Below are 11495 nucleotides of genomic sequence, written 5' to 3'. Positions count from 1 at the left end.
CTTACACTTCAGTGTTGTGATGCAAAAATCCTAGCAAAATGCTTGGCACATAGAATTTAAAAAGTATTGTCAGATATTATTCATCCTAATCAGACAGGTTTTTAACATGGGCGATACATTGGAGATAATAAAAGACAAGTACTGGAAACAATAGAACACTATGAAATATCGGGGACACCAGGCCTGGTTTTCATAGCTGATTTAGAAAAGGCTTTTGATAAAGTACGACTGGAGTTTATATATAAATGCCTAGAATATTCCAATTTTGGGGAATCTCTTATAAAATGGGTTAAGGTTATGTATAGTAACCCTAGGTGTAAAATAGTAAATCATGGCTACATCTCAGAAAGTTTTAAACTATCTAGAGGAGTAAAACAAGGTTGTCCACTATCGGCATATCTATTTATTATTGCCATCGAAGTGTTAGCTGCAAAGATTAGATCAAACAATAATATTAAGGGATTAGAAATCAGGGGCTTAAAAACTAAGGAGTCATTGTTCGCTGATGATTCATGTTTTCTTTTAAAACCACAATTGGAGTCTCTCCATGGCCTCTTAGAGGATCTAGATACTTTTGCTATCCTCTCTGGATTAAAACCAAATTATGATAAATGTACCATATTACATATTGGATCACTAAAAAAATGCACATTTTACATTACCATGTAGTTTACCAATTAAATGGTCTGACGGGGATGTGGGCATACTCGGTATACAAATCCCAAAAGAAAGAAATGATCTCACTCCTATAATTTTTTATAGAAAGTTAGCAAAAATAGATATGATCTTGCTACCTTGGAAAGGAAAATACCTGTCTATTTGTGGAAAAATCACCCTGATTAACTCCTTAGTTATATCACAGTGTACCTATTTGCTTATGGTTTTGCCTACACCTAGTGACCTGCTTTTTAAATTATATGAACAAAAAATATTCAATTTTATTTGGAACGGCAAACCAGAAAATTAAAAGGGCCTATTTATATAATGAATATGAATTTGGTGGGCAGAAATGATTAAATATTAAAGCATTAGACCTCTCACTAAAGGCATCAGTCATACAAAAGTTATACTTAAATCCAAACTGGTTTTCTAGTCAATTGGTACGAATGTCTCATCCTATATTCAGGAAGGGCCTTTTCCCCTTTATTCAGATTACACCTGCTCACTTTCGGTTGTTTGAAAAGGAAATAATCTCCAAAATATCTTTATCTTTTAAACAAGCCTTAGAAAGTTGGTTGCAATTTCAGTTTAATCCACCTGAAAGGACGGAACAAATAGTACAACAAATATTGTGGTTAAACTTGATTAAAAAAACTGTATTTATCGAAGAAATGTTTGAAAAGGGTATAATTTTAGTGAATGATATCATAAATAGGGCTGGTGGAGTTATGTCACACATGCAGCCAACACAGACATATGAAAATGTCTGCTCTACCCAAAATTACAACAAATTAATTGCAGCATTACCACAAAAATGGAAGAGGCAAGTAGAAGGGGAAAAAAGTAAGGAACTTGTATGTCGGCCCTGTATTAAAGAACATAAATGGTTAAAGAAAAGTGTGATAAATAAAACATATACCAATTTCATTTAAGGACCAAAAAAACTGACAGCTGTGCCATATAAATTGCAAAATAGTTGAAGAGATTTTCGATGTACCCATTCCATGGCACATGGTTTATGAATTGATACGCAAAACAACGCCGGATTCAAAACTTCTAATTTTTCAATATAAATTACCATACAAAATTCTTGCAACTAATAGAATGTTATATATATGGGGGGATACAATCTTCCCAGCTCTGCAGAATCTGCTGTGAGGAGGCAGAGTCATTAGATCATTTATTTTGGTATTGTCCATATATAGCTCATTTTTGGTCACAGGTCCAGGAATGACTGAAGAATTGCAACATTTGCCTAGAACTAACACTACAAATAGCAATACTGGGTGATTTGAAAAGCCATAGTCAATCAATCAATAATATAATAATTATTTTGGCAATTTGTTTTATTTTTAATTTACAATCTGTAGAAGCTATGAGAATAGGAAGGTTCAGTTCTTTTGTGAAGCATCACAGCACAGTTGAAGGATATATGGCAAGTAGAAATCCGAAGTGGATGATGTTGAGAGACAGATGGGAGGGGTTGAATGGAGCTGAAGGGTGGGACTAATAACAAGATAAACAATGTAAAGCATACCGGATCTGTAGGATGTATATAGGTTCGGAGCTTTTGTGAAATAGCATAGTTACAAGTAGCAATCAAACTGGATGGACATCAGAAATAGAGGAAGGACTAAGAACAAAGAGAGAACTGTTGTGGAGTAGACTGTGTCTGTAGAATGTGTATAGGATGTGTGGATTGAAGGTCGAGGCAGAAGTGTTTATTAGTTTACTTCAATTGGGGGATCGGCGGTAGGGTTTGCGGGGAATAATAATAATGGTATATTCTTGGATATATATATTTACCCCAAAAATATGAGGGGATTGGAAATTATGCAGACAATTACATTGGAAGCAACATTCTATCCGCAATATTAAGCCAAAAGGAAAAAAAGCTGTTCGATGTGGTTAAGGTCAGGGCTCTGTGCAGGCCAGTCAAGTTCTTCCACACCAACCTCGGCAAACCATTTCTGTTTGGAACTCCCTTTGTGCACGGAGGCTTTGTCATGCTAAAACGGGAAAGGGCATCGTATAGAATATCATTGTATGCTGTAGCGTTAAGGTTTCCCTTCACTGGAACTAAAGGGCCTATCCCGAACCATGAAAAACAGCCCCAGGCAATTCGTTATTCCTCCTTCAAACATTAGTTGGCACTATGCATTGTGGCAGGTAGTGTACTCCTGGCATCCGCCAAACCCAGATTTGTCGGTTGGACTGCCAGCTGGTGAAGCGTGATTCATCACTCCAGAGAATGCGTTTCCACTGCTCCAGAGTCCAATGGCGGCAAGCTTTACGCCACTCCACCATGCGCAATGCCAAGCATTGGCTGATCTTAGGCTTGTGTGCGGCTGCTCAGCCATGGAAACCCCTTTCATGAAGCTCCCGACAGACAGTTATTATGCTGAAGTTGCTTCCAGAGGCAGTTGGGAACTCTGTAGTGAGTGTTGCAACTGAGGACAGATTATTTTTTACTAGCTACGTGCTTCAACACTCGGCGGTCCCGTTCTTTGAGCTTGTGTGGCCTACCACTTCACGGCTGAGCCGTTGTTGCTCCTAGACATTTCCAATTCACAATAACAGCACTTACATTTAACCGGGGCAGCTCTAGCAGGGCAGATATTTGACAAACTGACTTGTTGGAAAGGTGGCATCCTATGATGATGCCACGTTGAATGTCACTGAGCTCATCAGTAAAGGCCATTCTACTGCCAATGTTTGTCTACAGAGATTGCATGACTGTGTGCTCAATTTTTATACATCTGTCAGCAAAGGATGTTGCTGAACTGTCCGAATCCACTAATTTGAAGTGGTGTCCACATACTTTTGTATATACAGTGTGGCAAAAAAAGTATTTAGTCAGCCACCAATTGTGCAAGTTCTCCCACTTAAAAAGATGAGAGAGGCCTGTAATTTCCATCATAGGTACACTTCAACTATGACAGACAAAATGAGGAAAAAAATCCAGAAAATCACATTGTAGGATTTTTAATGAATTTATTTGCAAATGATGGTGGAAAATAAGTATTTGGTCAATAACAAAAGTTTATCTCAATACTTTGTTATATACCGCCGAGTAACCTCTGATGAAGATTATAACAGAACATGGCCAAGATGTTCACATGTTCATAAATGACCAGCATGGTCAAATAATAGGTCTGGGACAGGTAGCACGTCCGGTGAACAGGTCAGGATTCCATAGCCGCAGGCAGAACAGTTGAAACTGGAGCAGTAGCACGGCCAGGTGGACTGGGGACAGCAAGGAGTGATCATGCCAGGTAGTCCTGAGGCATGGTCCTAGGGCTCAGGTCCTCCGAGAGAGAGAAAGAGAGAATTAGAGAGAGCATACTTAAATTCACACAGGACACCGGATAAGACAGGTGAAGTACTTCAGATATAACAAACTGACCCTAGCCCGCCGACACATAAACTACTGCAGCATAAATACTGGAGGCTGCGACAGGAGGGGTCAGGAGACACTGTGGCCCCATCCGATGATACTCCCGGACAGGGCCAAACAGGAAGGATATAACCCCACCCACTTTGCCCTCAAAAACAATATATAAAATGAGGGAATTATTCAAATGTAACTCTTTTTATGTCAATTGCAATTAGGTTAGGGCATTATTATAGCCTATACTGGCTATAATGACTGGCACAGTGAACATACTCATAACAATGATACTGTAGTAGACAGCAAATTGACCTTAAGAATCTATAGCATGCAGGTGGGTCTTTAAAAAAAAAACTCAAGAAGAAGAAGATCAAAATAGATGCAAGTTGTGTTTATTGAATTAAATGTGGTGTAATAAAATGAGTTGTGAGTAGGGGGGGTTGTCTCCCTCCCTCTTCTGTTGGCTTCGAGAGTTTATTTAGAAAGTGGGTTGGGGGAGGTGGCAGCAGGGTTTTCCCAAACTCGTCTTCTGCACAGTTACTTTTTGCAGTTTTTTTTTGCAGGGGAAGCAAAATAGTTTTGCCAGGGCGGCTGTGATCCGCGGGAGGAGAGCCTGTTTTTTCTTAAGCTCATCTTCAGCCACAGTACCTGAACAGGTGACAGAGAACAAGGCATGAAATCAGGGTTGTGTTCATTAGGGTACACAGTAGCAAAATATTTTTAAACGGAAACAAAAACAAGCATTTGTTATTGGCAAGTTCAAGAAAGTTCCTCCCTGTTTTAGTCCGCTGTCTTCCATTTAGTGGCTAATGAATAAGACCCTGATAACTTCATCATAGTCTCCCGTCCTTACATTACAATAGTGTGCTGAAGACAGATGCACATGCTGACTGACAGAAATGAGGACTTACTATCATTGCCAAGAGGAGACACCTTGTTCTTCTTCTGGTTCTTGTTATTGCCTCGCTTCTTCTTTCCTGACTTCCTCACTTCTTTCTTCATAGCCTCTTCCTTCTCTTTCTTCTTAGTAGAGAGAGAAACAGACATGAGTCGATGCCTCACAATCAAACAGCCCAAATAACTAAACGATCTACTGGTTCTTGGCCGTCTCACCTGTGTGGAGATGATGTCCTCGAGGTCTGTGGAGAGGGCGCTGCTGATGGGCTTGGTGCTTTCAGAAAGGTAGCTAATTACCTGGGACTTCTCAGAGATGGCTGAGCTTACACTGGTCTTTTCCAAACCAGTGCTGTCATCAGCCATCTCCTCTAGGTCCTCTTCTAGAGTTTCCCTCCAAGCCAGGAGCTCCTCGGTGAGGGTGACGTCACTCCTTGAGGAGGTTGAGGAGTGTGACCTCCCACTACCACGGCTCCTCCTGGCTCCAAAATGGCCGTCGGAACTCCAGTCCTCGGAATAGTCATCTATGACTTGTGTGATGATGTCCGCCATGTACCTGATGGCTCCCTCGCTACCAGAGCGTGCGGCACGAAGTTGAGCCCGGTTGGAGTCCGAAAGCAGGGACAATCTTTTAGCCGCAGTCTTCACAATGGCCTTCACCGCATCCTCCCCACTGAATTGGATGCTCTCCTCCAGGCCAAAGACGACAGAGATGTCAGCATACTTCAGGGCATGCTGGACCTCCACAAAGAGATCCTTCATCAGCCTGAAGGGGTCATTGGCCCTCCTTGTCTGGGGGGACTCTGAGGCCTCCAGTCGGCACATGATGCCGTGGAGAATAAACTTCAGAGTCTGGGGGCTCATGACGGTGGCCCAGGGAGTGCTGCGAAGGAGGATGTGCTCCTTGCCTGGTAGTAGGGAGGGAATCTTCTCCAGGGGGTCCTGCCTCTTCTTGGTGGGCATCAGGGAGCTGTCACTCATCTCAGAGACCTCAGCGCACCCCACCTCTTCTTCCAGGGTCTGGGAAGGAGCTGCCCGTGCTGCATGGGTGGTCGTCACAGAGTCGTCCTTCATGGAGGTGCTGGGGACTACCTCTTCTTCATCCAGGCAGGGTCTGGGCAGAAAACCGTCCAGAGTCTGGGCAGGAGCTGCCCATGCTGCCTGGGTTGAGGTGGAGGGTTTAGGGTATGAGACAGTCATGACACTTACAACCACCTCCTCTTCGTCCTTGGGTGAAGAGGAACACGGAGAGCCAGGGAACCTTTCCCTGGCACCGGAATCCAATCCTAAGAAAACACAATCATATTCTGAACTGGTTCAAAGCCACATCCATGTATAACACTATGCAGTATCTAGTACATTTACTATAATGGTAATACACTGGTTATTACACAAGTTATTACATGGTTATTACTGGTGATATGAGCAAAACAGGTTATAAGTGTACCTTTCTGGATGATGAGCCTAGCCTTGTAATCGTCGTTGCAGGTACTGTTCAGGATGTCTCCCACCCTGGTGGTCAGGACCTGGCAGACGGCCCCTAGTCAAATCAAAATGTATTTAATACAGGGGTGTCAAACTCATTCCATGGAGGGCTAAGTGTCTGCGGGTTTTAGTTTTTTCCTTTCAATTAAGACCTAGACAACCAGGTTAGAGGAGTTTCTTACTAATTAGTGACCTTAATTCATCAATCAAGGGTGGAGTGAAACCCTGCAGAAACCTGGCCTTCTATAGAATGAGTTTGACATTTGATTTAAAGTAATTCTTCACACAACCTGTCTCCAAACACTGTATAGAAAAAAAGAGGAGAGAGAAAATGAAAATACCATTACTGGCAATAAGAGAAAAGAAAGAAGGGGAATGTGCGGGTGAAAAAGACGTTAAAAACAACATAATAACTAACCTAGTGCCTCCTTGTTGTCATCGGAGAGGGAGCTGGAGGACTGGAGGGTCAGGAAGCTACCCCTCTCTAACAGAGCGGCCCACCTCCCACTGGACTCTGCCCCCTCCTTCTCTCCAAGGTCAAGTGACCAGGTGGAGTCGCTGTCCCACAACTCGTTCTCGCTGGATGTGGGGGTCTCCCCCCAGCCGTCCCTATACATCCAGTTGAAGTTGTCATTCCACATAATGTCTCTACCCGGTGGGGTGGTCGGCAGGCCCAAGAAGTTCTCCAGCAGATTCTTAATGGCCCGTTGGATGAACATGTACAGCACGTCTGTGAAAAATTCATCGGAGAGCCTACGGTTGGCAGCCAGGTCTTTCAGGATGGGCTCGGACCTGCTCTGGCAGGCCATTGGCCTCCTTCCCATACCGGTGTCCAGAAGCATCTGATACACCTTGCAGATGAGCTCCTTCCCAAAGTAGTGAACCTTCCCCCTGAAGATCCTGTTGACCAGCTTCCATGAGGACAGGATCTGCCCTAGGGGCTCCACTGGTGGTGTTAACTTAATGTCCGTGATGTCATTCAGTGAAACATCATCCTCACTGCTGAACTCCTGGTGGAGTTCCCGGTCAGTGTCGGAGTGCGTCTGATGAAAAATAACATCAAAGATGTTACTGGCTGTGACTCCTGCCTCTCTGTGGCCGGTGGTGGGAGCGGTGGTCTGCCTACTTCTTCTGCCGCCATGCCCAGACCGGGGAATGCTGGGAGTGCTGGCAGTCTGGGTCGTGTCTATCTCCCCAGCAGGGCTGCTGGTCTCCCCAACTTCCCCTGGCCTCTCCCCAAGCAGGGCAAGGGCAGGGAGGGACCCCTCGCTAAGGACTTTATGGACGTCGCTTTCCTTGGGCTTCCTCACTGACCCCAGTTCTCCCAAATCTGGCATATTGGACTTGCTCGATCCCTGTGATAACCCAGGGCATCTCCCATTCCGGCTGCTGTTGCCTCTTCCAGACCTCATATGGTGGATCCGTCTGGCGGCCTCCTGGGCACTCTCACAGGCGTCCCTGAACAACTCTGAGAAGATGCTGGAGAGCCTCTCTTCGGTCAGACTGATGTCTGGATGGGTGTTCTCCAAGTCATCCTCAACAGAAAAGAAGAGGTCCTCCTGGGCCCTTTTCAAGATGTTACTCACAGACAGATCTGCTACGCCCTGAAGCTCCTTGTCGGTCTCAGAAGGGGGAGTGGGCGGCTGCCCACCCAGGAGCCTTCCCTTCGGCTCAGAACTCCGCTGGTGGAACTCCCTGGAGATGATCTGGAGCTCACCTGACCCCCAGCGGGACGAGTTTGACGACTCTGGACTGGATGTCCTGATCAGAACCATCACTGGGAGGAACACCTCATTGGAGACACACACCACCCACTCGATGATCTCGTCCAGGTCACCTATTGTCACGTTCTTAGAAAGAGAAACAGAAAACAACAAAATGACAGCTAGTAGTTTTTATGTTAAAATATATTTTTTTCACATGATCACTCCACCTTTGAAAGCAGAAGAAATGAGGGACTTACTATTTGTTTGAGGAAGTTCCTGATAAGCTTTCTCTTACTGGAAAACAAACAAACAAACACCAGGAATCATTGGCAACTTAAACTAGTGCTTACATAGATAATATTTTTTCTGCACATAATGAGGTTCACAGCAGGACTCACGGGTGAGACTTCAGGAAGTTTGTTAGAGAGAACACCTCAGGTCCTATTGGACGGGAGGCATCATCGCTCTTAGCCTCGGATGTGACATCACTCTTTGGGGTCAGGAGGTCATCAACAGATGAAGAGGAGATAATTATCTCCCCATCAGGTGTCAAGGGACATAGGGGTTCTGAAACAGAAGACAGTCAGAATTACCACCGAACAAGCTAGTAACCATGGAAACGGTTCTATTGAAGTTGTATAATCAGGAATAAACACTGTGTCACCAACACCCACCTGTTGTATCCATTTTAGTAACTTTAGTGCCCTTCTTGATAGCTGGCAGGACACCTACAGAAAGAGGATCGTAGACATTAGTGGATCCTTCCACCATATATCGTTTTAGAATTCTATCAATAAATCCAGGTATTTTGGAAGTGGAGATGAATACTCACTGTAACTGGTTGTTTGAGTTAGAAGAGATTGAGGCAGTGCCAACATACCAACTACTTGGCGACTTAGTTTTTTCACCCCATACTTAGCCTCCCTAGACCTTCTAGCCTTGATAACCTCTGTGGCCTTCTTTTCTGACTTTGATATATTTGCCTCTCGGCTGGGCCTGGGGCCTCGCGGGGGCTTCGGCACAAGGTTCTGAGACGAATAACAGTGGGGAAATCATATCACCATAGAAACCACATTTTTCACCATAGGCATAATGGTACTGAGTGACATGTCACATAAGGGTTAACCTTAGAATTAGAATCAGAATTCAAATCTGAATTCCAATAGTATTAGTTCTAACTAGTAGGTGGTCCATGTGTCTTAATGGCGTTATTATCGCGTTGTAAACTGGTTTTCAACCCGTCGTATTGCTAGATTGCATCCAACTGGCCTCCGTTACAACCAGACGTTTTGCAACAGAACTAAAAGCTGTTTCTTACCTTTCGAGGGCTATCCTGGAGGCAGTCTACCAGGGCTTGCAGGCTTAGTCCATCATGGCCAGCGGAATGGACATCTGTCTGGTGCACTTGCTCTCTAGCACTAGCTTGGAGGGTCCCAGCCTGGGGTATAGGAACATAAGGAAATACATAGAACTTAAGCCCTCCATTATTATACCCACTTTTCCAACTATAAACCATAACTTTAGAATAACAATCAGAATTCAAATCTGAATTCCAAAACTATTAGTTCTAACTAAACTCAGCAAAAACAGAAACGTCCCTTTTTCAGGACCATGTATTTTTAAGATAATTCGTAAAAATCCAAATATCAGATCTTCATTGTGAAGGGTTTTAACACTGTTTCCCAAGCTTGTTCAATGAACCATAAACAATTTATGATCATGCACCTGTGGAACGGTCGTTAAGACACTAACAGCTTACAGACGGTAGGAACCGTCTTAATGGCTTTATTATTGCGTTGTAAACTGGTTTTCAACACGTCATATTACTAGATTGCAACCAACTGGTCTCTGTTACAACCAGACGTTTTGCAACAGAACTATAAGACGTTTTCTTACCTTTAGGGGGCTGTCAATGGGGCAGTCTACCAGGGCTGGCAGCCTTAGTCCATCATGGTCAGTGATGTCTGTCTGGAGGACCTGCTCTCCAGCACTAGCTTGGAGGGTCCCAGCCTGGGGTATATGAACATAAGGAAATACATTTAACCTTAGCCCTCAATTAATTATGCCCACTTTTCCAACTATAAATCATATCAATCTGTTTTTACAGATATAGGTTATACTACCAAGAAGATAGCCTCATTACATATCAAGAGGGATAGCCCCAGAATGAACAAAAAATGTTTTATCACTTATGAGACTTACTTTTAGAATAATTTTTCTCAACGGTTTATGATTTCTATCCATTGTGCTTTCAGGCACCCTTCAGATTGGACCTGACATTTTTTTAAATAAACAAATACACTTTAAAATACATTTCAAACATTTTTTTTACAACATCTTGGCCAGTTATGCTGTACTCACACAGAATGTCTTCTTTGTCCACTCAAAGTGATTTATTTGAACATGAGGATGACTGTCCTTTGCAAAGCATCAACTCAACTGAGGCAAAAGTAGCGCACTGAACATTTTCTGGAGTTCGTTTACGTCATAGGCTTCTATATTCCATCGTACATTATGACGTCAACTACAAAAGCACAGAGCGACCACTCGCGGAAATTAATGCATTGTTTCTGATCACATACGATATCTGAAAAATGTTTACAATGGAACCCAATTAATTTAGGTTCCGTGAGGTTTTATCGTATTATATGGATAAATGATGCCCTCTGTTGGCCATAACTGATATATTATAGTCAAATAAATCAAATCATTGATGGGTTTGGTGAGGGAAGACAGATGTAGTAAGCTGATATGATCAGGGCATGCACACATATTGCCCATGAATGAATAAATGTTTTAAGCCAAATGTATATTTGTCCAAGACAGTCATTGTTACGCTTTTGCCCAAATTGCCCAATATAGCTTCAAGTCACACATCAATCATAATTTATACAAACTGGTTGAATGCAGGAGGTTGGTTTGTAAATGTTGTAAATAAATATGTATATAGTATGCATATGTAACAGTTGTTAAAGTACTATGTGAATTTCACCAGGTTCATATTTTAATATGTCGTGTTGATTTGTTATTATGCATGCCTGCATCCTGGCTGAAGTGGATGGAGTGTGTTCTCACGTCTTGCCCTGCGTGCTCAAATCGTTTTGATGCACTGAGAGAGGTTGTCACGCTTTTTATGTCTTCAGAAAAGTTTGATTATTTTCAGTACAAAGTCATACACACAGTGTTTTGTTCATGAATAATGATGTGTATTTAGAGGTTACTCATAAGTGAATGGTATTGTTAAGATGCACTTGTAATTGTACTTTTTAGGATGATATCAACATTCTGAATTCAACATGTGGTTAATAGCTGGCTAAGGTATTAGCAGGCTATTTATTGTATGTGTGAACGATGGCTAG

At 42.9% G+C, this 11495-nt stretch overlaps 1 protein-coding gene across 1 annotated transcript; it reads right to left on the bottom strand.

The window, feature by feature from the left end:
- Positions 1–4427: 4427 nt before the first annotated feature.
- On the bottom strand, positions 4428–6145 carry LOC118938224 (uncharacterized). Its single transcript, XM_090195916.1, has 3 exons — positions 5165–6145; positions 4963–5074; positions 4428–4699 (listed from the first exon to the last, which is right to left on the bottom strand). The coding sequence occupies exons 1-3, from the start codon at positions 6143–6145 to the stop codon at positions 4530–4532; spliced, it is 1263 nt and encodes a 420-aa protein (XP_090052042.1). The 3' UTR covers positions 4428–4529.
- Between the last annotated feature and the right edge of the window lie 5350 nt (positions 6146–11495).

The sequence above is a fragment of the Oncorhynchus mykiss genome, chromosome 13 (genome assembly GCF_057628025.1).
Source record: "Oncorhynchus mykiss isolate SJ-2025 chromosome 13, ASM5762802v1, whole genome shotgun sequence".
In the NCBI taxonomy this organism is placed as follows: domain Eukaryota; kingdom Metazoa; phylum Chordata; class Actinopteri; order Salmoniformes; family Salmonidae; genus Oncorhynchus; species Oncorhynchus mykiss.
Note: the sequence above shows the minus strand (reverse complement) of the source record. Positions and strands in the feature narration are given on the sequence as shown.

Bases quoted from the DNA above. Each gene is read 5' to 3' on its own strand.
- LOC118938224 (XM_090195916.1), bottom strand. From the start codon at position 6,145: ATGACTGTCTCATACCCTAAACCCTCCACCTCAACCCAGGCAGCATGG. The intron at 5,075-5,164 runs GTGAGACGGCCA...CTCTCTACTAAG, and splicing joins AGGACATCATCTCCACACAG to AAGAAAGAGAAGGAAGAGGC. The intron at 4,700-4,962 runs GTAAGTCCTCAT...TCACCTGTTCAG, and splicing joins GTCTCCTCTTGGCAATGATA to GTACTGTGGCTGAAGATGAG.